Source organism: Coturnix japonica, chromosome Z, assembly GCF_054131305.1.
Source record: "Coturnix japonica strain WE chromosome Z, WE-NBRP24, whole genome shotgun sequence".
Lineage (NCBI taxonomy): Eukaryota > Metazoa > Chordata > Aves > Galliformes > Phasianidae > Coturnix > Coturnix japonica.
This window is the reverse complement of record NC_140702.1, coordinates 37,513,534-37,535,364: the sequence shown is the minus strand read 5'-3', so window position 1 is coordinate 37,535,364 and position 21,831 is coordinate 37,513,534. Positions and strand designations below refer to the sequence as shown.

Below are 21,831 nucleotides of genomic sequence, written 5' to 3'. Positions count from 1 at the left end.
TGGAACGGAGGAGATCTCAAAGCTCCGCCTCGGGCGGCGGGGAAACAGAAGAGTGGAGGCCCGGGCGGCCGTCTGATTGGTCGCGGGTCCGCGAGACGTCAGGCTCCCACGTGGGGACCACCCTCTCCCCCTCTCCCCCCCATCCGCCCTCCCTCTCCAGGCCCCTGTGCTCATTTGTCAGCGGCGAAATGATGGGCATTAATACAGAACAGCGATTAACGCCAGGGCGACGCTGATTGGTCGCCGGCGACGCCCTTCGTGGGCAGAACGAGCCGAGGGGCGCGCGAGGAGGGCGGGAAGCGCCGCGGTGCCCGACGGGAGGGGAAGTCCGCCGGGCGGAGGCGCGCGCGAAGGGCGGGGAGGCCGCCTCCCGGGAGGACTACGGCTCCCAGGGTGCCCCGCGGGCGGCGGCCTTCCGGCCGCTGTGAATATGTATCAGAATGTTAATGACGAGGCGCTGCTAAATTTGGTCTAAGGAGTCACCTCGGCAGAGCGTGCGGTGGGAGCGGCGCGGAGCGGTTGCGCTGGGCGCGGGGCAGGGCTGGGCTGGACAGGGCAGGGCAGGGCAGGGCTAGGCGGGCCGAGCCGCGCCGCGCCGCGCCGCCCGGCGCTCCGAACCCGCTGCTACCGCTTCCCGGAGTTTGGACAGGCGGAGGAGAACGAGAAAGCAAAATACAAATAAAACAGCGCGGACCGTACCCTCTTCGTCCTCTCTCCCTCTTTTTGATTTTTTAATTTTTTTCTCTTTTTTTTAAAATATATTTAAAAATTTTTTTATGTTGTTTTTGAGCGACCCACTCGAGCGGAGCCTCGTGATGCGGTAGCGGGCAGGAGTGGTCCCCGCACTTCGGCCCCGCGGCAGCGCCGCCCCGCCCGGCGCCGCTACCCCGCCGCCGGCCCTAAAAGTTTGCGGGAGGCGGAGAACTGCGGACGGGGACCTTCAGCGCAGCGCCCCCGGCCCAGGGTGTCTCCCTGCCCTCCTCCTTCTCCTCCTCTTCGTGCTCCTCCTCTCTCGCCGGAGCGCTCGAAGCGGCGGTGCTCAGGGAGAAGCCGCTCGGCGCCGCCCGCCATCGGGGGATGTGGCAGCGGCCCCCGGGCCCCGGGGACGCCGCTGCCGCGCCTCGCTGCCGCTACCGCCCGGGGTGCCCCGCCAGCCCCGGGGCGGCGGGACCGGGGCGCCCCTTCCTGTCGCCGCGCCCCAGCGCCGAGCCCTGAGCGCGGCCGCCAGCGCCCCCCGAAGCGGCGTGGATGATCCGCGACTTGAGCAAGATGTACCCGCAGACCCGGCACCCGGTGAGTTGGAGCCATTTTCTTATTGTTGTCCGCCGCCGCCGCCCCGAGTTGCTGCCCCGCGCGGCCCTCTCGGGGTCCCTCTGGGCGGCACCCCCGCTCGCCCCAAACCCTCGAGGCCGTGTCGGAGTGCGCGGGGTGAGGGGGCGCGGAGCGACCGAGGGGCGGCGGAACGACCGTGTCGCTTGCTTGCAGGCTCCGCACCAGCCAGCGCAGCCCTTTAAATTCACCATCTCCGAGTCCTGCGATCGGATTAAGGAGGAGTTCCAGTTCCTGCAGGCGCAGTACCACAGGTAACGCTGCCCGGCGCCTTCCCCGGGGAGGCCGTGCTATTGCTGTCCCTCGTGTGTGCCTGCTCAGGGAGGGCGGGGGGCGGCCGGGCCCTGCCCCTCTCGCTCTGCCCCGGAGTTGCCCGTGCCCCGCGCTGCCCCGCAGCAGCTCACTGTCTTTCTGGCACCGGTAACATAAAGCCCCCGACGGAAGCGCAACAACTTTTGTGTCCTCTGAACGTGGATGTACATTTGCTCTGAGTGAAGCGGGAGGTGTTTCTAAAACTCGTGGAAACAAAAACTTCCCAAACCAAACCTCGGGTTTGTTCCGTGGCTCCTCAGGCTTAGTGCCGTAGTGTCAAACAGTGTGCTGTACTCTGCCGTCCAGCTGTCTGCTTTTCGTCCGGGAGTGAGGAGGGTGTTCCACAGTCCCTCCAGAAGGAGGAAAAATGCATCTCCCCCCGGAACCCCGGGCAGGAGCCTGGACGCACCTCTGTCTGCACGTGATGGAGTGCTGGGAAGGGGGGACCTCGAGTGTTGGGGGGTATTGATTGCCGTGACGAAGCACCCATGCTTTTCTTGTGTCTTGCACAGTTTAAAGCTAGAATGTGAGAAGCTGGCCAGCGAGAAGACAGAGATGCAACGGCATTATGTCATGGTAAGTGAGCTGCAGAGCAGTTAGAGCGTCTGTGAGTGCGGTGTGCTGAGACCGAGATGCACTCAGGTTGCTGGAGGCAAGCAGGGAAGATGACAGCGAGTGCTGCTGCTGTAGGGCTGCTTCCGTGTTCCCACTGCCAATTCTTAGTTCAGGGTTTGTAACTTGTTTGCAGTAGCCGTGATCTATGCAAAATCTGCCGCTTAATGTCCTGAACAGCGGGGGTTGTGTCCTCAGCATGCTGGCGCGTTCCTTGCAACTCCAGCAGTGCTTATGGAGACGATGTGGTTTTTCCTGCTGGTTTTCCGTTGCTGCCATAAAGTGCTCTGGGGTAACACTTATTATTTTTTTTTTTTTTTTTCTTATGTGCTGTGTTCAGAATTGGGCAGGTATGTCTGTGGCCCCAAAGCCTCCTTCCTTAGGAGAGCTGTTGTTCCTGTGCTGCTGTGCATTGCTCTGCTGAACTAGGAATGGCGGGGCTCTGAGTACGAGGGGTTTCTTCGAGGGCTGTGTGGGCTGCGTGGCCAAGTGAGGTGCGCAGAAAAATGTCTCCCTGCACATAATTGCATGATGGATTGTGGTGACTCTGAGGAGCCTGTGCTGCCCACTACCTTATACATCTACAAAGGATTAGCTGCTTTCTCTGTGTGCCTGACAAATAACACTCCAGTATCCACAAAAAAGAGTAAACAACCTTGAAAAATTCTTAACCAGAAGTGCAGGCATATGTTAAGGCTTGCGTTTGTCTTTTTCATACCTGATTTGCTTAAGTTCTGGGGATGGTGTGGCACTGAGCTGCACGCTGACCCTGCTCCCTGTAATGGGGGATGTTGAAGCAGCATGTCTGCCTGACTCTCTGGCCGATGTGCTCCTGCCTTCTTTTCATCCCTGCCATCCAGTCATAGCTTTTTTGTGTTTTTAATTTAAAATATTGAATAACCGTTCTGTGAGTTGCTGCTGATTTATACGTCTGTCTGGCTTCCGGCACTTCAGGCTTTTTTTTTTTTTTTTTTTTTTGCATCTTTCAAGTGTAGTAGGGAATAAAATCTTGAGCGTTTTCTGTGTGCTTTTCTGCTTCTAATCTGTAACTCTGGCTGTGATTACTTCTTGTGATTTTTTTTGTTGTTGTTGTTGTTGTCCTTTTTTGCTTGTACTATTGCCATCCTTTGTAGATTTGCCAAGAAGTGAGACAGATAAAGCGAAAAGAATGGGCGACTGCAAAATACTGTCAAATTCTAGTAGCTCTCCTGGCCAGTAAGCGTTTTTGGGTCTCTGTCTTTGTATGGATAATGTCTGAGCCAGAGCAAATTTTGGAATGGTTGTTAAAAATTGTGAGGTCTAACAGAGTCGTTTTCTTCTTTCTTAGTATTATGAGATGTCGTATGGGCTGAATATAGAAATGCATAAACAGGTAGGTAAATATTTTGCTTTGTGTAAGAATGCTCACTGTAATTTCTCCCATCAGCCTTAAACCAGATGTCTGTTATGTGCGAGTTACCTTAATTGCATGCTGAAGTGTGCAGCAAATTTTCTGTGCTCCTTGCTGGCCAAGATCCCCCCCCCTACGTTTGTCTGTATGGAACATGTGTGTGCAGGGGTAGAAGCGGGTGCAGCCCTGTGTCACCCTAGCCTTGTGCTGCTGGGGCCATGTTTTTGGAGTAATAGCTGCATTGTGAACTCATGTTGGGTGTCAAGGAATGTGTGTTTGGGTATGGAAAGGGCTCGTTCTCAGTTAACTGTGGCTGTTTTAAGCTGGAGCTACAGCTGTAATCAATGTGCAGCCATGTTGATGTCTCCCTCAGGTTGCCTGTCTGGACCCTTGTCAAAAAGCAAGTGTCTCAGCGCATCAAACACGAAAGGGTAAAGGAGCTTTCCAGAAGGGTGATATTTTGCTTGGTTCTGTGCCTTGAAGTCTAGCACTTAGGCTGAGATTAGCAGGAGATTACTGGTGTGGAGCATGGCAGTGTAAATCAGAATTTCTTATTCAGTAATGTGTGTTTTTAACCTTCTCTGGAGGAGAATGAATTAAGCATCTGACCTCTTTTCCAGCGAGAGAACTTTTAATACGGTGGAGTTTAATACTGACAACTCATTTTAGTAAGCAGTTGAGCAGTTCACCCGTGTTGCTGGAAAGGGTGAACAACAGAAGTAAACAGCTTATGTGTGTTCCTGTTCAAAGTAGTTGACATGGAACTTCTCTGGGTTGTGGAAATAGGATTCCTTTATCTCACTGAGAACAAACTGAAGTCAGATGTTTTTTTATGTTGTATTTTGTGTCCCGCTAGCACTCCAGTACTACCTGTGCTGATAAAGGCCATTTAGATGGTGGACTAGTATGAACGGAGACTGTTCTCTGTCCTTGGAGTGGTTTGCCTTTGGTGCTGTAGAGCTTTGGAAGCCTTGTGTGGACTTGTGGAGCGTGGTTACAATGCCTGGCTTGCATCTGGGGCTGGGTGATGATATGGGGTGACTGAACAGCTGAGCTTCCTGGGTCCTGTCTGAAAAGCAGAGGTGGTGTCATGCACAAGAGCAATTCACCCGGTACAGGGACTCTACAGGCCACCTACGTGGTGTATTCTTACTTGGTTTGAAAGCAGCTCTTGCAGTTTGACTTGTTTATATTTCTGGGTGCTCTGTTTTTACAGCAATTAGTTGTATGTAGACTTCAACTAACTGTGCAGAATGGTGTCGGACAGTACTGGCTTGCATGGCAAATGTGTAATTAGTTTGTTATTTAAGTAGAGGAAACTCTCTTAAAACCAATTTTAATTTTTGATTTCTAAATGCTTTACTTCAGAAATTGTGAATGATTATGGCAATGGAGATGTCAATGATATTCTGAAAAAAATTAAATCCGTAGCTTCAGCTAAAAATGAGGATGACAAAGGATCCACATTTTAATTAAGCAGCTTTTTCCAGTACTGCTCAGTCTATTCGAATTAGTAGTTCAAGTATTCTACTCTCATGCAAAACACTTAAATATTTTGTCAGATGTTGATTCAAATCAACTGGCTAAAAACTCGCTTGCTATCATTCCTAAATCTGATACTCGTTTGTATGTTCCATGTCTCCTCTGCTCTTCCCACAGTGTTTTCTTTCCCTTTTTGCTCTTGCTACAGCAACTGCAACGTATTTCCCATTTTGCTTTGTGATGGTGGTGTTGGAGCCCAATTTTGTGTATACAGGGAGTTGATTGTTTCATTTGATGTGTGCGAATCTTTTTTTTAAGTCTTCCACTTTAAATTCCCTTTTCTTCCTCACAGATCTTTGAATTTTCCTTGCCTGAAATTGAGCGATTCATTTTTTTTTTCCTTCTTTTTTTTTTTTCCCCTTCTATCCCTCTTTTTCCCCCCAGCTTTCTAAATTCAATCATACACACAGCCCTGCAAACCACCTACTTATTTTATATATTTTTATATATATATATATATATATATATATGTTTTTTCACTTTAGCACAGAGGCATATCTGTCTTTATTTGTTTTTCTGGGCAGACAGCCTTGGTTCCTCTTAGGTTCTTTTCCAGATGTACTGCTGGATGCCCTTGTAATGGAAAGCAGGCAATAATGCGGTGAAGTTGCCTTCGGCATAATTGGGCCGAGTTCTGAGTTCTCCAGATCAGGTTAGGCTTATTCACTTACTAGATTTGCTTCTCAAAGGGTTCAAGAGCAGGACTCCCTGGAGTCCTTGGAAGTACCCTAGTAATTGGTGGCCCTGGTATTTGAAACCTTTGTGTATTTTTCTGTTAAAGCTTCTGTTCTTCTTGGCTGCTCCCAGCCACAGAGTATTTATTTTTAGAGAAATTTTTCACTGGAACAGAAAATTATGACTGTGATGGAGTCATGACTCTGTGACTTAGCAAATTGATAAAAGGATAAACGTGGAGCATGGCGATAGTGTGTGTGCATGCCAGGCAAGGGAGGAGGGGGAGAGCATTGCATTCCCACCCCTCGTATGATGCTCATCATCAGTCATCCTGTGTTGATTTTGATAGAAGACTATTAAAGTGAAACCTATGGGGAATTTGTCATTCTGAAAGGAAAGCTAATGTAATTAGTACCAATTAAAGTACATTTAGTAAATTGGATTTAATCTTAATTAAGCCTGCATAATGTCACCAATTTTTAACAATTATGTTTGAGAACATAATTAATTTAAATTTTGGTAACTGAGTAAATAGCATTAGACTGGTAGAATTAGTCATTTGTATCTATTTATTTATTTATTTATTTATTGTTTTAAAGACAAGTGTGGGGTGTGTTGTGACATGTTGTATTGTAGCCTAAAACATTAAGCTAATTTTTTTATATTCTCTACTAGGATCAACAGAGCTTCAAAACAGACTCATATTCCCCCCCCCCCCCCCCCCCCCCCCAAAAAAAAAAAAAAAAAGACAGTAGGTTGGGGATTTTGGATGGCAGTATGAACAGATACTTCCCTGTGGTTGTAAATTTCAGTGTTAGAATAAAGGAGAATGTGTGAGTGTGATCTGAAGAAATCCATTTCCCACAAAGTTGCTTTTTTTTTTTTTTTTTTCTTTTTTCTTTTTTGAGGCTCAGTGAATGGTTTATGAATGAATACTTGACATACTGTTCTGTGTTCCAAATGCAATGTTGCTACTTGTTGGTGGTCATTTGGTTTAATTTCTGAAATTAGGCTGTTTTAATGTTATGGTAAACAGTTTATTTAAATTGCTGTAATCAAACATGCTATCTGAAGGTTTTAATTGAGAATTGTAATTATCGCTTAAAATAAGTGTCTGTATTTGGCTCCAGACAGCAGATATTTGTGAATGAGGCTGATGGAAGGCATAAGCAGAATACGGCATTCTCTTATTTCCATTCTGTGTTTAGAGGCAGCAGTATATAAATGCTGATTCTCTCTTTTTTTGGTCAGGCCTCTGTCTTTTGAACTAATTCACATGCTGGCATGATGGATTTCAGCATTTTTGGAGAAAAATTCAGCTCTCTTAAGTAACCATGTGTTAAAAAATAAATGAAATTATTTCTTAAGATCACAGTAATGAAAAAAAAAAAAAAGCCCCACACCATTTCAGTTCAATCCATGTAAATTTTATTAGAAGACTTGGGCAACAACCATTTGAGTGCTGCTAAAATATTAATTGGATAGAAATGAAAGGGCTCTACTGGGCTGATAGGATATCATAATCATAGCTGCAGTAGTCGATGGTAAATGATGATAAATGGCATTAGGAACCTTTTAGCAAACTGTAATAACTATGAGGAGGGAAGCAGTATGGATTTGCATTATATCTGATACCCTCTAGTACCAAGTGGATTGCCAATACTGCTTGTTTAGCATTTTCTAAGGGCAATAGGATATTGATTTCTGACTTACAAGGAACGGCTCTATTTTCACCATTGAAAAGTATTGCAGGTTGTTAAGAAGAAATTGACTTGAAGAGGCCTGACTGCTGCCCATCATGGAGCAAATAAAGCAAAACTGCCGAAGCATGGTGGAGCAGTGAGATGGGGCCCTCAGCAATTTGTTGCTATTAATTTACCATGCTCGACAGCAAATCAATCGGCATCTACTTCATCTGCTGGAGAAAATGCTGTCCAGGGCAGATAAAAGGCCCTGCGTGGTATGGGGAATAGACTGGATTGGCCAAACGGATGCTGCAGTTAATGTGTAAATAAGTGAAATCAAGGCCACTGTTGCCGAGAAAGCTGTTTTTAATTAGGTTGGGGCTTTATAGTCAGCTATTTAAGAAATAGTATGGAGCTTGGAGAGTAAGGGGAGATTTATTGCCGACTGAGTTAATATATGGGCTCTACGACATCCCAGCCTTGAGTCTGCTCGCTTCTTAAGCCTTAGTAAATTATTTTGGTAAAAGGGTAAAGATGGGAATCAATTTGTTTAATTTAGGGCTGAGTTTTGACCATTTTTCATCTTTGTGGCCATAAAACACATACATCACAGGGAATTGGTTTGTGTATGTGCTGTGTGTGTAACAGAAAAGCACTCTTTGTTTCATTAGCAGTGGGTGAAGCTTGACGTGGATGTGTGTGCACATACATGTGCAAACCATATTTTTCTAACACAGGCTGCAGCTGAAGGCACTTTGTCTTCTGTTTGAAGAATAGCTGGAAAGCCAGCTAAAATTTTACTGGCTGAATTTGTTCTGTATTATAAATGGTATGGAAGATTTAATAGAGATACAGGCGGTGGATAATCAGAACTGAACTGGAAAACTTCAAAATAAGAGAGATTAGAAGTGAAATTCTGAAGACTGCAGCTCACCCAGGACTATTAAGGAGGAAGAGAAAAGCAGGTGGCTTTTTTATCAAAGTCACAAAATATATATATTTAAAAAAAAATAAATAAATGCTGGTTGTCAAATCAGTTTGACTACTGAGGCTTGTTTGTCCAAGTTTTAGGTTATTTAACCACTGAAGCCAGTAGAACAGCTTACAAGCTTATGAAAACTTAGAAAACATGCTGTTCTGCAGTTAAACCAGAAACCTTCTGCTTTGTATTAAAAGCTCAGTTCTTAAACAGGGTGGTTTTTTTTCCTGACATGGATGTTGGACAACCTTTCTGTGGAGAGGCCCTGTTGATTACACAGTTTGCTGTTTACGCTTCTCTGTGCTGTTGAAGTAATCTTGCTCCTTTCAATTGCAGAATAATATATATTAGTATGAGAACCTGCATTTCATCCTCATTTTGCCATTCATAACGAATGGAAAATGTCACCCATTTGTTTTGGAAATTCAGGCAGATGCCTAAGACATGGGAAGTAGCACAAATCATGCCGAGCAAACTTTTAAGTCATACATTCTGTTTTTCCTAGCAAAGGGCTATACTCACATTTGCTTAAACATAAAAGCATTTATCTGCCTTTGAAAGATGCTAACTGCTGCAATGCTGCCTCTCTGGCAGTTAGTTTATAGGCACACTTGTAATTACTGGGGGGGGGGCAAAGGTGGCCCTGTGGGTAGGGTTGCCTCACTTTTGTGATATCAAAAATTGTGACAGAAATCTGCGGCCTTCTTGTTTGTTTCCCTTTCAAGAAACTGTCACCTGTACTGTTTGCATTCAGGGATGCTGTTGTGGTGGGAGTCACCTGGTCTACACCAGTGTGGGGACAGAGGCAAGGTGCTGCGGAGGAGGAGGATGATGGGGGGCATCTTGCTCTTGGGCAGCTAATGCAGCTTCAGGCACAGCTACACTGCGAGGCTTGTGCTGAGCAGCCAAAGCTAGAGGAGTGAGGAGCAATGTCACCTTTTCATGTGTAATTGCGTTTGCAGCATACTGTACAATGAGATTTGCCTTCCTTTCAGGGGTAAAAAAAAAAAAAAAAAAAAAAGTGCCGAGGTTGTTAAACATCGGAGAAAAAAAAAAAACAACACTAATTAGCAGAGAGGTTTCAAAGTGTGGGTACTAGGATGCCCAAGCTTTACAGTGTGTGTGTTAGTTTAATCCTGCCCCATTGTGTGTCTGCAACGTGCTGCGGATCTTGGTTATACACTCACTGATCTCATTACCGCTTTTCCTAGAGGACCTCTTTCACTGCACAAAATAGACATTAGGAAAGTAGAATTAAGGCTGCAGAGGCGACTGTAAATCTAGCTTGAAAATGTTTGGCTGCTTGGTTCTGCAACTGAAATAAATAACTTCTCACGTAAAGGTTCAAGAATGTGAAATAATTGTGCCTGGAAGCTCCTCAGGGCAGAGATTCTGCTTTTTCTCTTCAGGGTACAGTGAGGGGGATACCCGCAGATCTATTATAGCACATGTGAAGGAACAGAATTTTTTTTATTTTTACAGATAACAACATCTATATTGAGAGTTACCAGTTTGGCCTTACTTGTATTTTCTTTTTATGAGAAGAGGCAGCCTACCATTTGCAGGAATTTGTGAGAATAGGATGGAGCACCAAGTCTATCACAGACATGTGCCAGCTATTGAACAGAGGAGTTATAATTGTTACAGAAGTCACTTCTGCTGCTGTCTGCAGATTGAGCACATCTGTTGCACTGATTTTCAGAAAACCTATTTACCCACAAGACACAAAGGGAACAGAGCAAATATGATAATGTGAAACTCGGAAGTATAAACTGATGCTTATGTTAAGTAACAGGTGACGATGTACTTGGAGCTGCATCTATCCATACTCCAGAAACCCAATTCTATGAAATAAATGTAAGGTTTGAATGTGGAAGTAATCCTTATTTTAAAATGTAAAAATATTAGGTGTTTCTAAGAGTGCCTGTTGGTGTCTCTGTTCGCATGTGTATTTTTACAGGTTTTTTCTTGATTCAAGATGATGATTTCACATGTTCTACTGTTTTTTTGAAGTAGTATTTACATGAATTTTTTTCCTTGATGTTCTTTATCACAGTGGTGACATAAATGTAGTAGTTAAGCATGGTGGGAGGCATGCTGGCACTGTGTCAAGAGAAGGTGCCTGTAACTTTTTTAGTATTTTTAAAATATAATAAAAATATTTCACAAATGGTGACTAGAACTGTACGTAGTTCTTTCTTGCCTGTGTAGATAGGATTTAGACTTAGAGAATCATTTTTACTAGCCTATGACAGGTACGTAATGTTCTGGCATTGAACACTGTGATGTTATGGCTGAGATGTTTAAATGTGCAGATGTCAGGCCAGTCAAAGTTATAGTCCCCACAGTAAACTTGAATTGGTCTCTTTATGGTTATGTATTTGTATGGTATGCTCTATTGCTAACTCTAAATATTAAATCATGCCAATCCCCAGAAAATCACAAGATTGGCTGAAACTTATCTTGAGATAAATAATAAATTTAGGGTTCTTTTATTTCCCTTCTAATTTTAAGCTGCCAAACTATACTTGGCTCATGTTTCTTATTTTTTTTTTCTCCGGTGTTCTTCTATAATAGTTTCTGTCTAGTAAAAAGTAAAACTTCCTAATATTCACAGTAAAACTTCCTAATATATCCACACACAGGGAGCTGGACATCTGATGCAACTTGTAGTTATTGTTGTAATTTTTTTATTCCTGAAAGTGTACTCTACTAAGGAAAAGTAATGTAAAGTAAAAGAGATACACGTGTACATAATTTAGAATTGCTTTTTAATGTATTTATTTATTTTTTTTAGTATTATATACCATGATGCCACAAGCATGCTTATGGTGATTTCCCCATCAGTGTTTAAAGGAGAGGGATCACAGGACGCAATGTTGTTTTGAGTGGAGGTCTTCTAACTTGGCCTCCTTCTTTTGGTCTGCTTAAATGATTTCTCCACAGAATCTTATACTGCCAGAGGTTTCTGTCATTTGCTGGATGAGATTCAACTTCTTCAAAGGAGGAAAAACCTTTCACTATTATGTTTGGGATGTGGAACATTGGCAGTGAGAATGTGTGCTTTTCTTTTTTCTCATGTTTGCTTTAAATCCTCAGCAGAGCATCTCACAGTTGAGCAAAAATCAAAATCTGTCCCTTTCATGCTATAAAGAGTCTGCATACTAATAGGCCCTGCCAGTCAATTTTGTTTGGCTCATGTTGTATGCTTAGTGCACGTTGTAGATGATCACTGAAAGCATTTGGTTTTTAAAAATGCTGTTCTTTCTTCTATCTCAAATACAGTAAGCTTCTCTTGTATTTGTTCCTACGTGCCTGGCTCCTCTTGATGGCTTGGGGAGTTTGCAGAGGCAGAAACCATGAGTCTCTTGTCGTGATGTACTTCAGAAGGAGCACTGATGGCTTTGGGATGGAGCTGCCCATGATAGATGTGCATTCATCTGTACAGAGAGCTTGATAAAGCTGATGGTGGTACATTGGAGGGACTTACATCGCAGTGTGTATGGTGACGTATTGATATTTTTGAGGGGTGGATCTGAAAGCGAAAGGACCTATTTCCTCATGTATTTTCAGAGTTCAGGCCCCACATCACAGAGTTAGGATACAGTAGGGTCCTACATGTGGCCTAAGCTCAGCTGAGGTGCTGGTGGGATTATATGCTCCTGCCAGGGGAGCAGGCAGCTGGAGGTTCCCGTGCTTTCCGATGACGTGGCCTCAGCTTTCCCTTGGTAGCAGGAAGGAGCTTGCAGGGTAGTGAATAGAGCTTTGGGACCTCTTGCGTGTACTTCTCCACAGGGGTTCTGTGGGTGATGCCATCATTTGTTTTGTTAACTTGGTGGCATTGTTTAAAATGCATTGTTTGAAACAATGGCAACATTTTGGTTACTTATTTTCTTTCTTGCTACCCTTGGCTTCTCAGCAGCAGAGACTGAACTTACTGTTTCTCATTTCTTATGATGTAGGCAGCTTGCAGGACTTCCAGAAGGATGTTATTTAGATATCCAGCTAACACGTGAATTGACAATTAAAAATGTAGCTTTTAAAACCGTGGAGAAAAGGGAGTGATCTTAACGTTTATCTTGGGCATCTACTTTTTGCCATTTCTCTCCTTTCTCAGGGATGAGTAAGGAAATAGCAGCTGTATTTCACGGCTAAAATGTTTCCTTGATTAATTTTGAAAACACAGTGGTGCATCTAAACATACCAAAATAGCTGCCATGAAACTCTTCATGGCCTGGGGAAGGGTCAGATGTGGACTTCGCAGTGTTCATCCATGTTTTTATGGAAGGTGCCTTGCCAAGGGCTGTGCAGGGCTGGGTTTCTGTAAGAGGCCCCTGTGGCGTCTCTGACTGGTTTCCTGTCTAACCTGTGAGATCTTACTGGGGTTGGAGGACTATCAGATAGCTGCCAGGCAGCTGAGAACCCAGTGTGGGCTCTGTGAGGTCATTTAACTCCAAGAGATGATCCAAGTTATGCTGTGGTTTTGGCATTAGGAAGGGCATGAGGATCTGCTGTGTTTTCACGGCAGCTGCAGGGTGAGATGCAAGTTCAGTGCTCAAGCTCAATGAGGTTCTTTGTATCTAGAGTGGAAAGCCAACATTGATAGGTGTTCTGTTTCCTGCTGTGGGTAATTTTAAGTGCCTGCCTCTGGGCTGGACTCTCTTGGATCTGGGAAAAGAGGCCGTTTAATAGAAAGTGTGTGACAAATTAACGGCTGTGGTTTCTCAGACTGAACTCACAGTCTGCATCCCTTTGTGAAAATCTCTGAACGTTTCTCCTCTCTGAAATGGTGGTGATATTTACATGACAGGAGTGATGTAAGATTTAATTTACTGTCTTCCATTATTAGATGAGAAGCTCTAGAGAATAACAGAATATTGAATAAATACATATTTGCTGTTGAGGGAGAAGGACTTCTTCCAAATCTATGTCAGCTTTGTAATGAGGTCCAGTAGTGCCTTAGCTGCGGTGGGTTTTTCTTTGTCCTTATGCCTCAGGGACCACCAGAAGAAAACACTGGAGATGGCAAGAGTTGTTCTCTTGCCTGCTCCTATATTAACTATATTTTGAGATAGAGCTTGGAAATGGGGGGAGCTGGTTCTGTGATAGCATCTGGAGAAGAAAATCAGCATGGACAATGCTGACCAAACCTCTTTCATTTGAATGAGGAGGCAAAGAACAGGGAGTGATTGGAGGAAATTAGTTAATGTTTTCTTCTCACGTCCTGTACTTCCCTGCAGTACCATTCACTCTGTATGACAACCATCCAGCTTCACAGTAACCCCTTTGAAAGATGGCACTGTGCTGATATGCGAAAGAGTCAACTACAACACCACTACTGTCTACTCTTTGTAATCTCATAAAGCATGTGACTTGGTACAAAGTAGACACCTCTGAAAATATCAGCCCATAGTGTGAATGGCATAAGAAAGATGGGAAGGCTTTGTACATAAATTAGGCTTTATATGTTTATGTCAGTGTATTACCAAAGAGTAGGTAATTTCTTCTTACAATGGGTTTAACCAGTTGGCTTTCTGTCCTAATTGCAGAAAGCTATTGCACTGTGAACAGGTTGTTTATTTACAGTGTCTCTCATTAGTTCTTAGCTTCTGTGATTGAACTGTGTGCTTTTTCTCTCAGTGTCCCTCTAAACAAAATAAATAAATAAAATCCAGGAATTGAATAGGTTCTTTTTATTTGTTGCTCTAGAGCAGTAATTGTGGAAGAAGTACTGACTTCTCTGAACATCAGAGAACTTTTATGTTGGAGTAATTTGCTGTATATTTGTCCATGCATTAATATGGAGATGTTACTCTTTAAAAGAAAGTCACAGATAGATTCTTGGTTTAAGTCAGTTAGTGAAGATGGGTGTTAAGTGGTGCAAAACTGATATTGTGTCTTTGATGGGGGTAACAGGAGAAAGTCATTTTCTGTGCATCTGTAGAAGGCGTTTATCTGTTTCCCTCTTGCAGCTTTCCCTGGTTTATCTCTGCATACTGGTGACACCAAAATGCTCATGATACGTTCCTTGTTGACACCATAAGAAAAGTCTTACAGTACTATGCCTATGGCACTCTGGAAGTTTCTGGGGAAGTGTTCATGTCTAAGATTCTTTTAAAACCTAATTTAACTGAGGGTAACAATTGTAGATAAATTAGTAGATAGAGAGCACCACAGAACTGTAGAAGAGCAGAGTCCCCACGAGCGTACATGTTTTCTTTTTTTTTTTCTGAGGTTGTGGGTTTCCGCTGAAGAGGAGTTTAAAAACACGTTTACAAGATGCTATGCAAAGTGGCATCACTTATTATTACATATTTTCAAGCCCTATCTCTAGTATGTAAGACTTTACTTTGAATAAACAGATGTCCAGCTTCTTGGCGCATGCAACTATTTATTTTTTTTCCCAAATATACCTCTAACCAAATAAACTTATAATTTCATACACTTAGAAGGCATGATATCTTATCCTTTATTTGGATGCAATTTACTCAGCTCTGTTTCCTACCTTGAAGTCCATTTTTCTTCAAAAGGGGTATTTTTTTGCATGCTTTTTTTTGTGTGTGTGAGAATCTTGGAATAATCTTAATTCACACATTTTCAAGGAAAAAATGGAGCTGTAAGTATGTGCTGTATTAAGGATCATGAGGTATCTTTAACCTGGAGAGGTTGCAAGTCTGTAGATAGAGGAAATACCTCTTAATGTTAATAAGATGCAAAGCACAAAGCTCCCAGGTAGCTATGATTCAGCTGCCAGGGTCTGGGGATTGTGAAGTTCTGAGTTTCTGATTTGCACTGTTAGAGGCTGCCTGTGGGACCTCGGGACATCCTTTTTGATCACTGTCTGCTAAGGCAGTGGAGAACTGCTGTGGGTGCCTTTGCGCCACCAGGCTGTAGGGCCAGCAGGATAAGGGTAGGAGGGAGCTTGCAGTGTTAGGGATGAGCTGAGCAATTCATTGTGGAGTCAAAGAGATCCAACACATACTGAGTGCAGCTCACAGAGTAATGTTGAGGTTGTGGGTGTGTGTTAAATCTTGCACTGTTTGAAGGCTGTGACACCTCGAGTAGCGCTGTCACAACATGCTGCTCTCACTGGGTAGCGTCAGCTCAGAATCGTCTTTAGGAGAGTGGAACCTAAACTTTCCTTCAAAGCCTGAGCACAGCATATTTTTCTTAAGCAACAAAAAAGAGTCCAATAATAATAAAAACAATCAATATTAATAAAAAGCATAAAAAAAAGTTGAACAAGGCAACATCCTAAATTCATCTTATTTCAGCTCCTTTACTGTCTACTAAGGAGACTTGTGTCTCAGGAGAGGATGTAGAGACTATGGAATCGAGCAGAAAGCTGTTTGTTTTGGATGAGCTGTTTAATGGTTCAGTAGATATGAAAGAAGAAAGAAGCTGTGCTGTGGGCCTGGAAGGACTGCAGTGATCTGGAAGGTGCTGTACTGGGTTTCAGCCCTTGTCCCAAACCCCTCAGTGTGTTTTAGCCCCTGGTGTTCTTACCGTGTACCACTGTATATGGCTGGAAACAAAATGTGGTAAGGGGACTTTTCATCTGTGGTGGAGGAGCAGGGATTATTTCCTTCCCAGAGTTCACAGAAGCGTATTAGGTAGGGTGTGCTCCTAGGAGGTGGGAACAAGAAGTAAAGAAAGAATTAATGTATGTAATGCTGTGATTAAATTCTTTAACCACTAAGCTGTTACATAGAAGTTTCTCTCTTCTCCACCCCCTCCCCCCCCCCCCCCCTTTTTTTTTTTTTTTTTTTTTTTTAACAAACGTGATTGCTGCTGTGTTTCATGTGAGAATAATTCTGGCAGGGATTCTCAGCTCCCTTGGGGACATGGGTGGAGGAGCACTAAGTTGAGGGGAAGTATTTGCCCAGGCTTGGTTGTCAGCTGGATGCCAAAGACACTTCTGAACATGTCTGGGAAGGGGACTCAGAAGTACATAATGGGGAGCTTCAGTGCTGGAGGCTGACACTCCTGTATGATTTTGGTGACTTCAGCATGTCTGAAGTCCTCCCAATGAGAGGGGAAGAGAGTGGGGGAAGATCACAGTGTTGGACTGTAGTGTCTAAGTCCAGTCTTCTTCTGTGGGAAGACTTTTTTTTTAAAGATATGTACGTACATTTATGTATCTGCAGGTGTGGTTAGATGTCATCTTGCTCTTAGGAATTCTTGGAAGTCTTGAGCATTTATCTGTTGATGTTCTGCTTGAATTAGGAAACTTGTCTGTTTAGGCATTATTAAAAATCTCATTACTTACTTTCTTGACACCTGTGACCTTCACTGCCTCAACTGTCTGTCTGAGAGTGAAAATAATAGTATTTCCTGGAGCATAACTTACCACAGAGGAGCTTTTGGAGACCAGCATATGTTAAGAAACAGGAGGTGAGATATTATTACATGGGAGTCACTTAGAAGTGCCTCTGTTTCTCTCTCTAGACTGTGAGATGCTTGGGGCAGGCTGCTCTTTCCCAAGACAGTTTTGTCCTAATTTTGTCTCCCATGTGAGTTCTGCTGTCTTTTCCATCACAGTCGCAATTAGCAAGCTCCAGTGATGTGCCTTTTGGCAGTATTGCAGTCTGTACTTTAATTTGTATTAAGGAGGTTTGTTCCCTAGTAATCTGTCTTTTCAGCTTCTGTTCTGCACCTGGAAAGTGGGATAATACTGTGTGTTTAACTTGGTAGGGTTTTTTTGGGGAAGGACAGATCAACAACACAAAAAAAAACCCAAACAAAAAAACAAAAAAAAACCTTCTTGTAGTTTATTTATGTGTGCCTCATGCCCCCCAAGACAAAATGCCAGAGATGGGACTTATGGCTATGTAGCCAGTGGCTGCAGCACAATGGGATCTTGTTTCTCTGCTATAAGCAATGGTACTATAAAAATGAGGAAAATACAGGTTTTGTTGAAGTCTTCCACTCCTCCTCATTCCAGGCAGAACTAGTAGGCTGAGATAGGCGCTTTTCAACTTCATTGGAATTTCTACATGCTGTTTTACAGACAAGGAATCTGTAAAAGGCGCTTTTTAAATTTATTTGTTGCAGATAGGAAGAAGTTAATGGCAGTGTGAGTTGTCAAAGATTAGGCAACAGTGAGGATCATGGCATTGCTCAAGTCTTTATTTCTCAGCTTGTGAATACCCCACAAGTGTGAGAAGCTATAAATGTTCTGAGGCTAAAAGGAAGTTGGACTTAAGAAATACTAGTTAGAAGACCATTTACATTACAGCATAGGGTTAGTGTTTGATATTTTCCTCTAAAACATCGCTGAATTTTTCTATCTTGCTGAAGCAAAGGAACTTAGAGACAGTGATCTGTTTTACGCTATGTGAGCATCTCACTACTGCTACCTTTCCTAGTTATTCTCACTGAGAAAGATGCTAATTTTGGAGGTAGAGCAGCTGCTCAGGATCTGGTCTCCTAGTGTAGCTTAGTCTGCATAGGTGGAAGAAGCCTAATTTACAGCCAGATCAAATGAAAACTGGAGATGTTTTGCAGTGGATGTATATCAGTGGACTGCACTGGATGAAAATGGCATCCTTTTTTAAAACACTGTTTAAAAGTTCTGAGGTAAGATAGAGTGCTTTAAGGTATGTGGATGTGTTATCCACAAGTACAGCTGAAGTACTTGCAGGTGCTCTGTAACCACATCTGAACAGATTTGCTCAGGTCCTTCTAACAGCAGCCTCATAGCTCAGAGTTCAGCCAGGGTAGTTCTGCAGGTAGTTTCAGTCACCCTCAGTTTAGTGGTCATGAGCTGAGGTTATACCTGTGGTGGTTGGTGACTGTTAAAAAAGTTTTTCTCACTTCTCTTTCGTTTGCCTTCACCTATGCAACATGGTATATTGCAGTAGTGAAAAGTGACTTTTTCAATAGAGAAATCAGTCATTTTAAACTGCCTTCACTCTATATTAAAGGTTAATATTTTCCAACTTAATTCTTTTATCTTCACTGAAGCTCACACAAAGAAAGCACAGTCTGAGCTATCCACTAGTCATCAAACATATTTCCCTTCCTCCTCCCTCTGGCTTTTTCCATTGTCTTTGTGAAAAACAGACAGGGATTATTCATGAACAGGTTTGCAAACAAACTGTGGGTAGTTCAGTGATTTTAAGGTTTCCTTTCTTGTATTCTGGCAAATTTCTAATGCAAACAGAATAGCACAACTAAGTCTCTAATTGTCATGGGAAACTACTGTTATGAAAGGATTAATTATAATAGTTTGTGCAAAACAGGCTCTCGTAAACCAAAATAGATACAACCTCTGTGAGTTTTTGTGGGTAAAAATATTAGAATTTGAATGACTATTTTTCATATGAACACTTGCCTGAAACGTTTTAATTAAAAGGGTAGAGATATTATAGACCTAGCTAAGTAAGTATGGAATTAACAAGCCCAAAGACTGCATTTTGGTAAACCATAGAATTATTCCGTGGCAAAAAGCCACAGATCCATTAAAAAAAATAAAAATAAAAAATAAAAAGGCATGGAAATGTGGTTTTGTTGTCTGTCACTCTGTCTGCTGTAACCTAAAAGGCATACGATGTTTTATGAGTGTGTTTTTTTTAACAGTTTTGACCACAATGTTTAGTTACTTCATCTGACCACTACCAGGCTAGTACGCTTGCTGCTCATTTTCACACGTTTTTATTTATTATTTTGAGCACACTGTGCGCTTGTGCAAGGGTGACTTGGTTTACCATATGATCTAATAGGTGGCTGCAAGGACCAGTTGAAACTTGCAGCTGGAGCAGATTACTGTGCTAACCCAGGAGGTAGAGAGGTTGTTCTGTGGTTGACGGGAGCACATTGGGGTTGCAGCATGGTGGAGGAAGTGAAAAGAAGCCTTCCCACACTGGGAGATGTCTCAGTATCTGTCACAAGGCAAATGCAGCTTGCCACGAGCACTGCGCTGCTGTTCTTCTAACTGTGTTCTTGTTTTCTGACTTAAAGGAGAAGGGTGTTGAGTGCTCACAGGGAGTCTTGGCACAGAGGTTTCTGGTGTCTGAGACTGCAGTTCTCTGTGTGCCTCAAGCTGGCAGGAGGTGGCATTGAAAATGAAGGTAGTGATCCAGTATTTGCCTTTATGTCGATTTCTTTGGGTTCACCCACAATAAATTGGATCTGGGAATATTTGTATTTAAAAAAACAAAAAGTTGTTGGGGTTCATTTTAATTTGGGTGTGTTCCTTGTTTGGTTCACCCAGTGCCCATTGCAGCACTGGCAGCACAGGGGTGGTGAAAAGGAACAGCTAAATTAGGCAGAAGTGGGCTTCCCTTCAGTGCCCGTTACATACCAGTGCATGGGGAAGCTACAGCCAAAGTCTTTGTCCAGCTAATCTCCCAGGCAGAAATGGTGGTGAGAGTGCTGTCTGTGTTTCAGACCCGGATGCTTACAGAGGAGCTGTGGTGCTGAGATGGACTGTGAAGGAATCCTGTTTGAGTGATAATGTGTTGAAGGAGAAAGGCGTTGATATTGTTATCATACAATTAAGCTGTTTATAGAGTTGATCACTTACCCTTTTCAATTGCTTGCATTTGACCTATTTTCTATGTTCCAGACATTTTTATTAAAAGTCTGTGTATGCAGAATGATGAAGAGAATTCTTAACATATGGTGCACCTTGAACATTTGTCTGAAATTAATGCAGTTCATAGTAGCTCTCCACACAAAGTGTGATCTCACAGGGAGTTACAGCACTCGAATAGATTTCGTGAAATCTACATTTCCCCACCAGATAATTCTCCATTGCTCCAAACCTCCTGTTCTGCTTTTTATAGCATTTTCTTAATTTTCAGGTTTCTTTAAAAAGTTAATGTTAAAAATGTTAAGTTGAAATCCTTCATGGATGAAAGGTATTTGAAAACTTCAATAATAGTGCTGTAATTTCAGGATGAATGTCATCTAGTGTTGCTTGATTCAGAGTCTGTCCTGGCACGAATTTTACTGGGGGGAATGCTATTCAAATGAATTGAATATCAAGATGTACTTAGTGTATCTAGCTGTCTTGGACAAGTGAATTTCCTGGATGTATTACGCATTCATGTCTTACAAGTGTCTTAACATTTGCTTTGCAAATGTATCCTCTTAGAAGGTTAAAAGGAGTATTGTAAACTGCCTGATTATTTTAGATGCACTTCACTAGTGAAACTACCACTTGTTAGATACTCACGTTTTGAAGGATAAAATTACTTGTTCTTTCCTAGTCCTCCTCCACTTAAGAGAAAAATAGTAAGTGCTGTAGGAAACTCCAGTTGCAGAAATGCTGAAGTCGAAAGAGAGTTATTGTGAGCAGAGGCAGTTATGATCCACAGTGATTGAAATTATAAGCCCTGACAATTCATATCAATATTTTCTCCACAATGGGAGTCAGAGCTGCACACTGTTACTTTGTGGCTGCTCACAGAAAAGCAAGCAGTTTTTTGCTGCGGCAAGAATGACTTCCTCTTAAGTTAATGGTGGCAGTGCACATTTTGCTTAATGTGGATTTGAAGCAATGTAGGTTGTGTGGTGGAGATGTGTGCAACTGTGTTCAGGATTTGCTCCTGGGTGAACCTCTCATCTTTCCAGCTCTGTAATACCACCCCACCTACTCTCCAGGCAGCCTACCCTAGTAAAAAGGAAGTGGGGTCCTGGCTGGCAGTGTCACTGTGTGTGGTGTGGAGTAAGGCCCAAGTGACAAGATTGGTGACAGCTCAGCCTAGCTGGCCTACCTTTTGGGTACTATGGTGTGGAAATTCATGGCTGGTACTTCTGTGGGAGTGCAGTGCTGTCATCTCAAAGCAGGAAGAAATCAAGGATCAGTACCCAAAGTTGAAACTCACAGTTAAGTTGATAATAAAAAGACATGGGCTTTGCTGCATGCCCTTAGTGTTATGCATTTTTCATTTTTCTGCTCTTAAAAAAACAAAAACAAAAACAAATTATTTGTATGTGGGAAGGGGAGAGAGGTGTCTGTTGTTCCAATAGCTGAGACTTGATATAGTACCATCAAGGAGTATGAACCATTTACTTATTTCCAGAAGGAATCAACTTCTGGGTTTGAAAATTGAGATGCTAACATGCTTTATTTGGATTTTTGTCATTACCACGATCCCAAAGTTGATGCTTGATTATAACTCTACTATAAAATTTACTGCACTATTCTTTCATCTCTTTGGGGATATTATTAAAATATGTTTTTGTGTGTTGGCTTAAAAAGATTTTTATCTACTAAATTAAACACAAAAATCTGTTACCATAATGTATGGAAATTGCATTTGAGTATTACTCATTATCGTAAAGCAAGAGGAAGGTGT

The 21,831-nt window shown here is 42.8% G+C and overlaps 1 protein-coding gene across 9 annotated transcripts in view; it reads left to right on the top strand.

The window, feature by feature from the left end:
• Nucleotides 1-473: 473 nt before the first annotated feature.
• LOC107306234 (TLE family member 4, transcriptional corepressor) overlaps nt 474-21,831 on the top strand; it is a 101,417-nt gene continuing 80,059 nt past the window's right edge. For 4 of the 9 annotated variants that reach the window (XM_085529913.1, XM_085529908.1, XM_085529912.1 and 1 more), the window contains exons 1-4: nt 506-1,293; nt 1,486-1,583; nt 2,154-2,217; nt 3,581-3,625. In XM_085529913.1, coding sequence (XP_085386039.1) covers nt 1,249-1,293; nt 1,486-1,583; nt 2,154-2,217; nt 3,581-3,625 — 252 coding nt within the window. In that variant the 5' untranslated portion in view covers nt 506-1,248. Of the gene's footprint in view, nt 1,294-1,485; nt 1,584-2,153; nt 2,218-3,580; nt 3,626-5,741; nt 5,838-21,831 lie in introns of those variants that run through there. The other 5 variants (XM_085529911.1, XM_085529909.1, XM_015849189.3 and 2 more) reach the window with 4 other exon arrangements.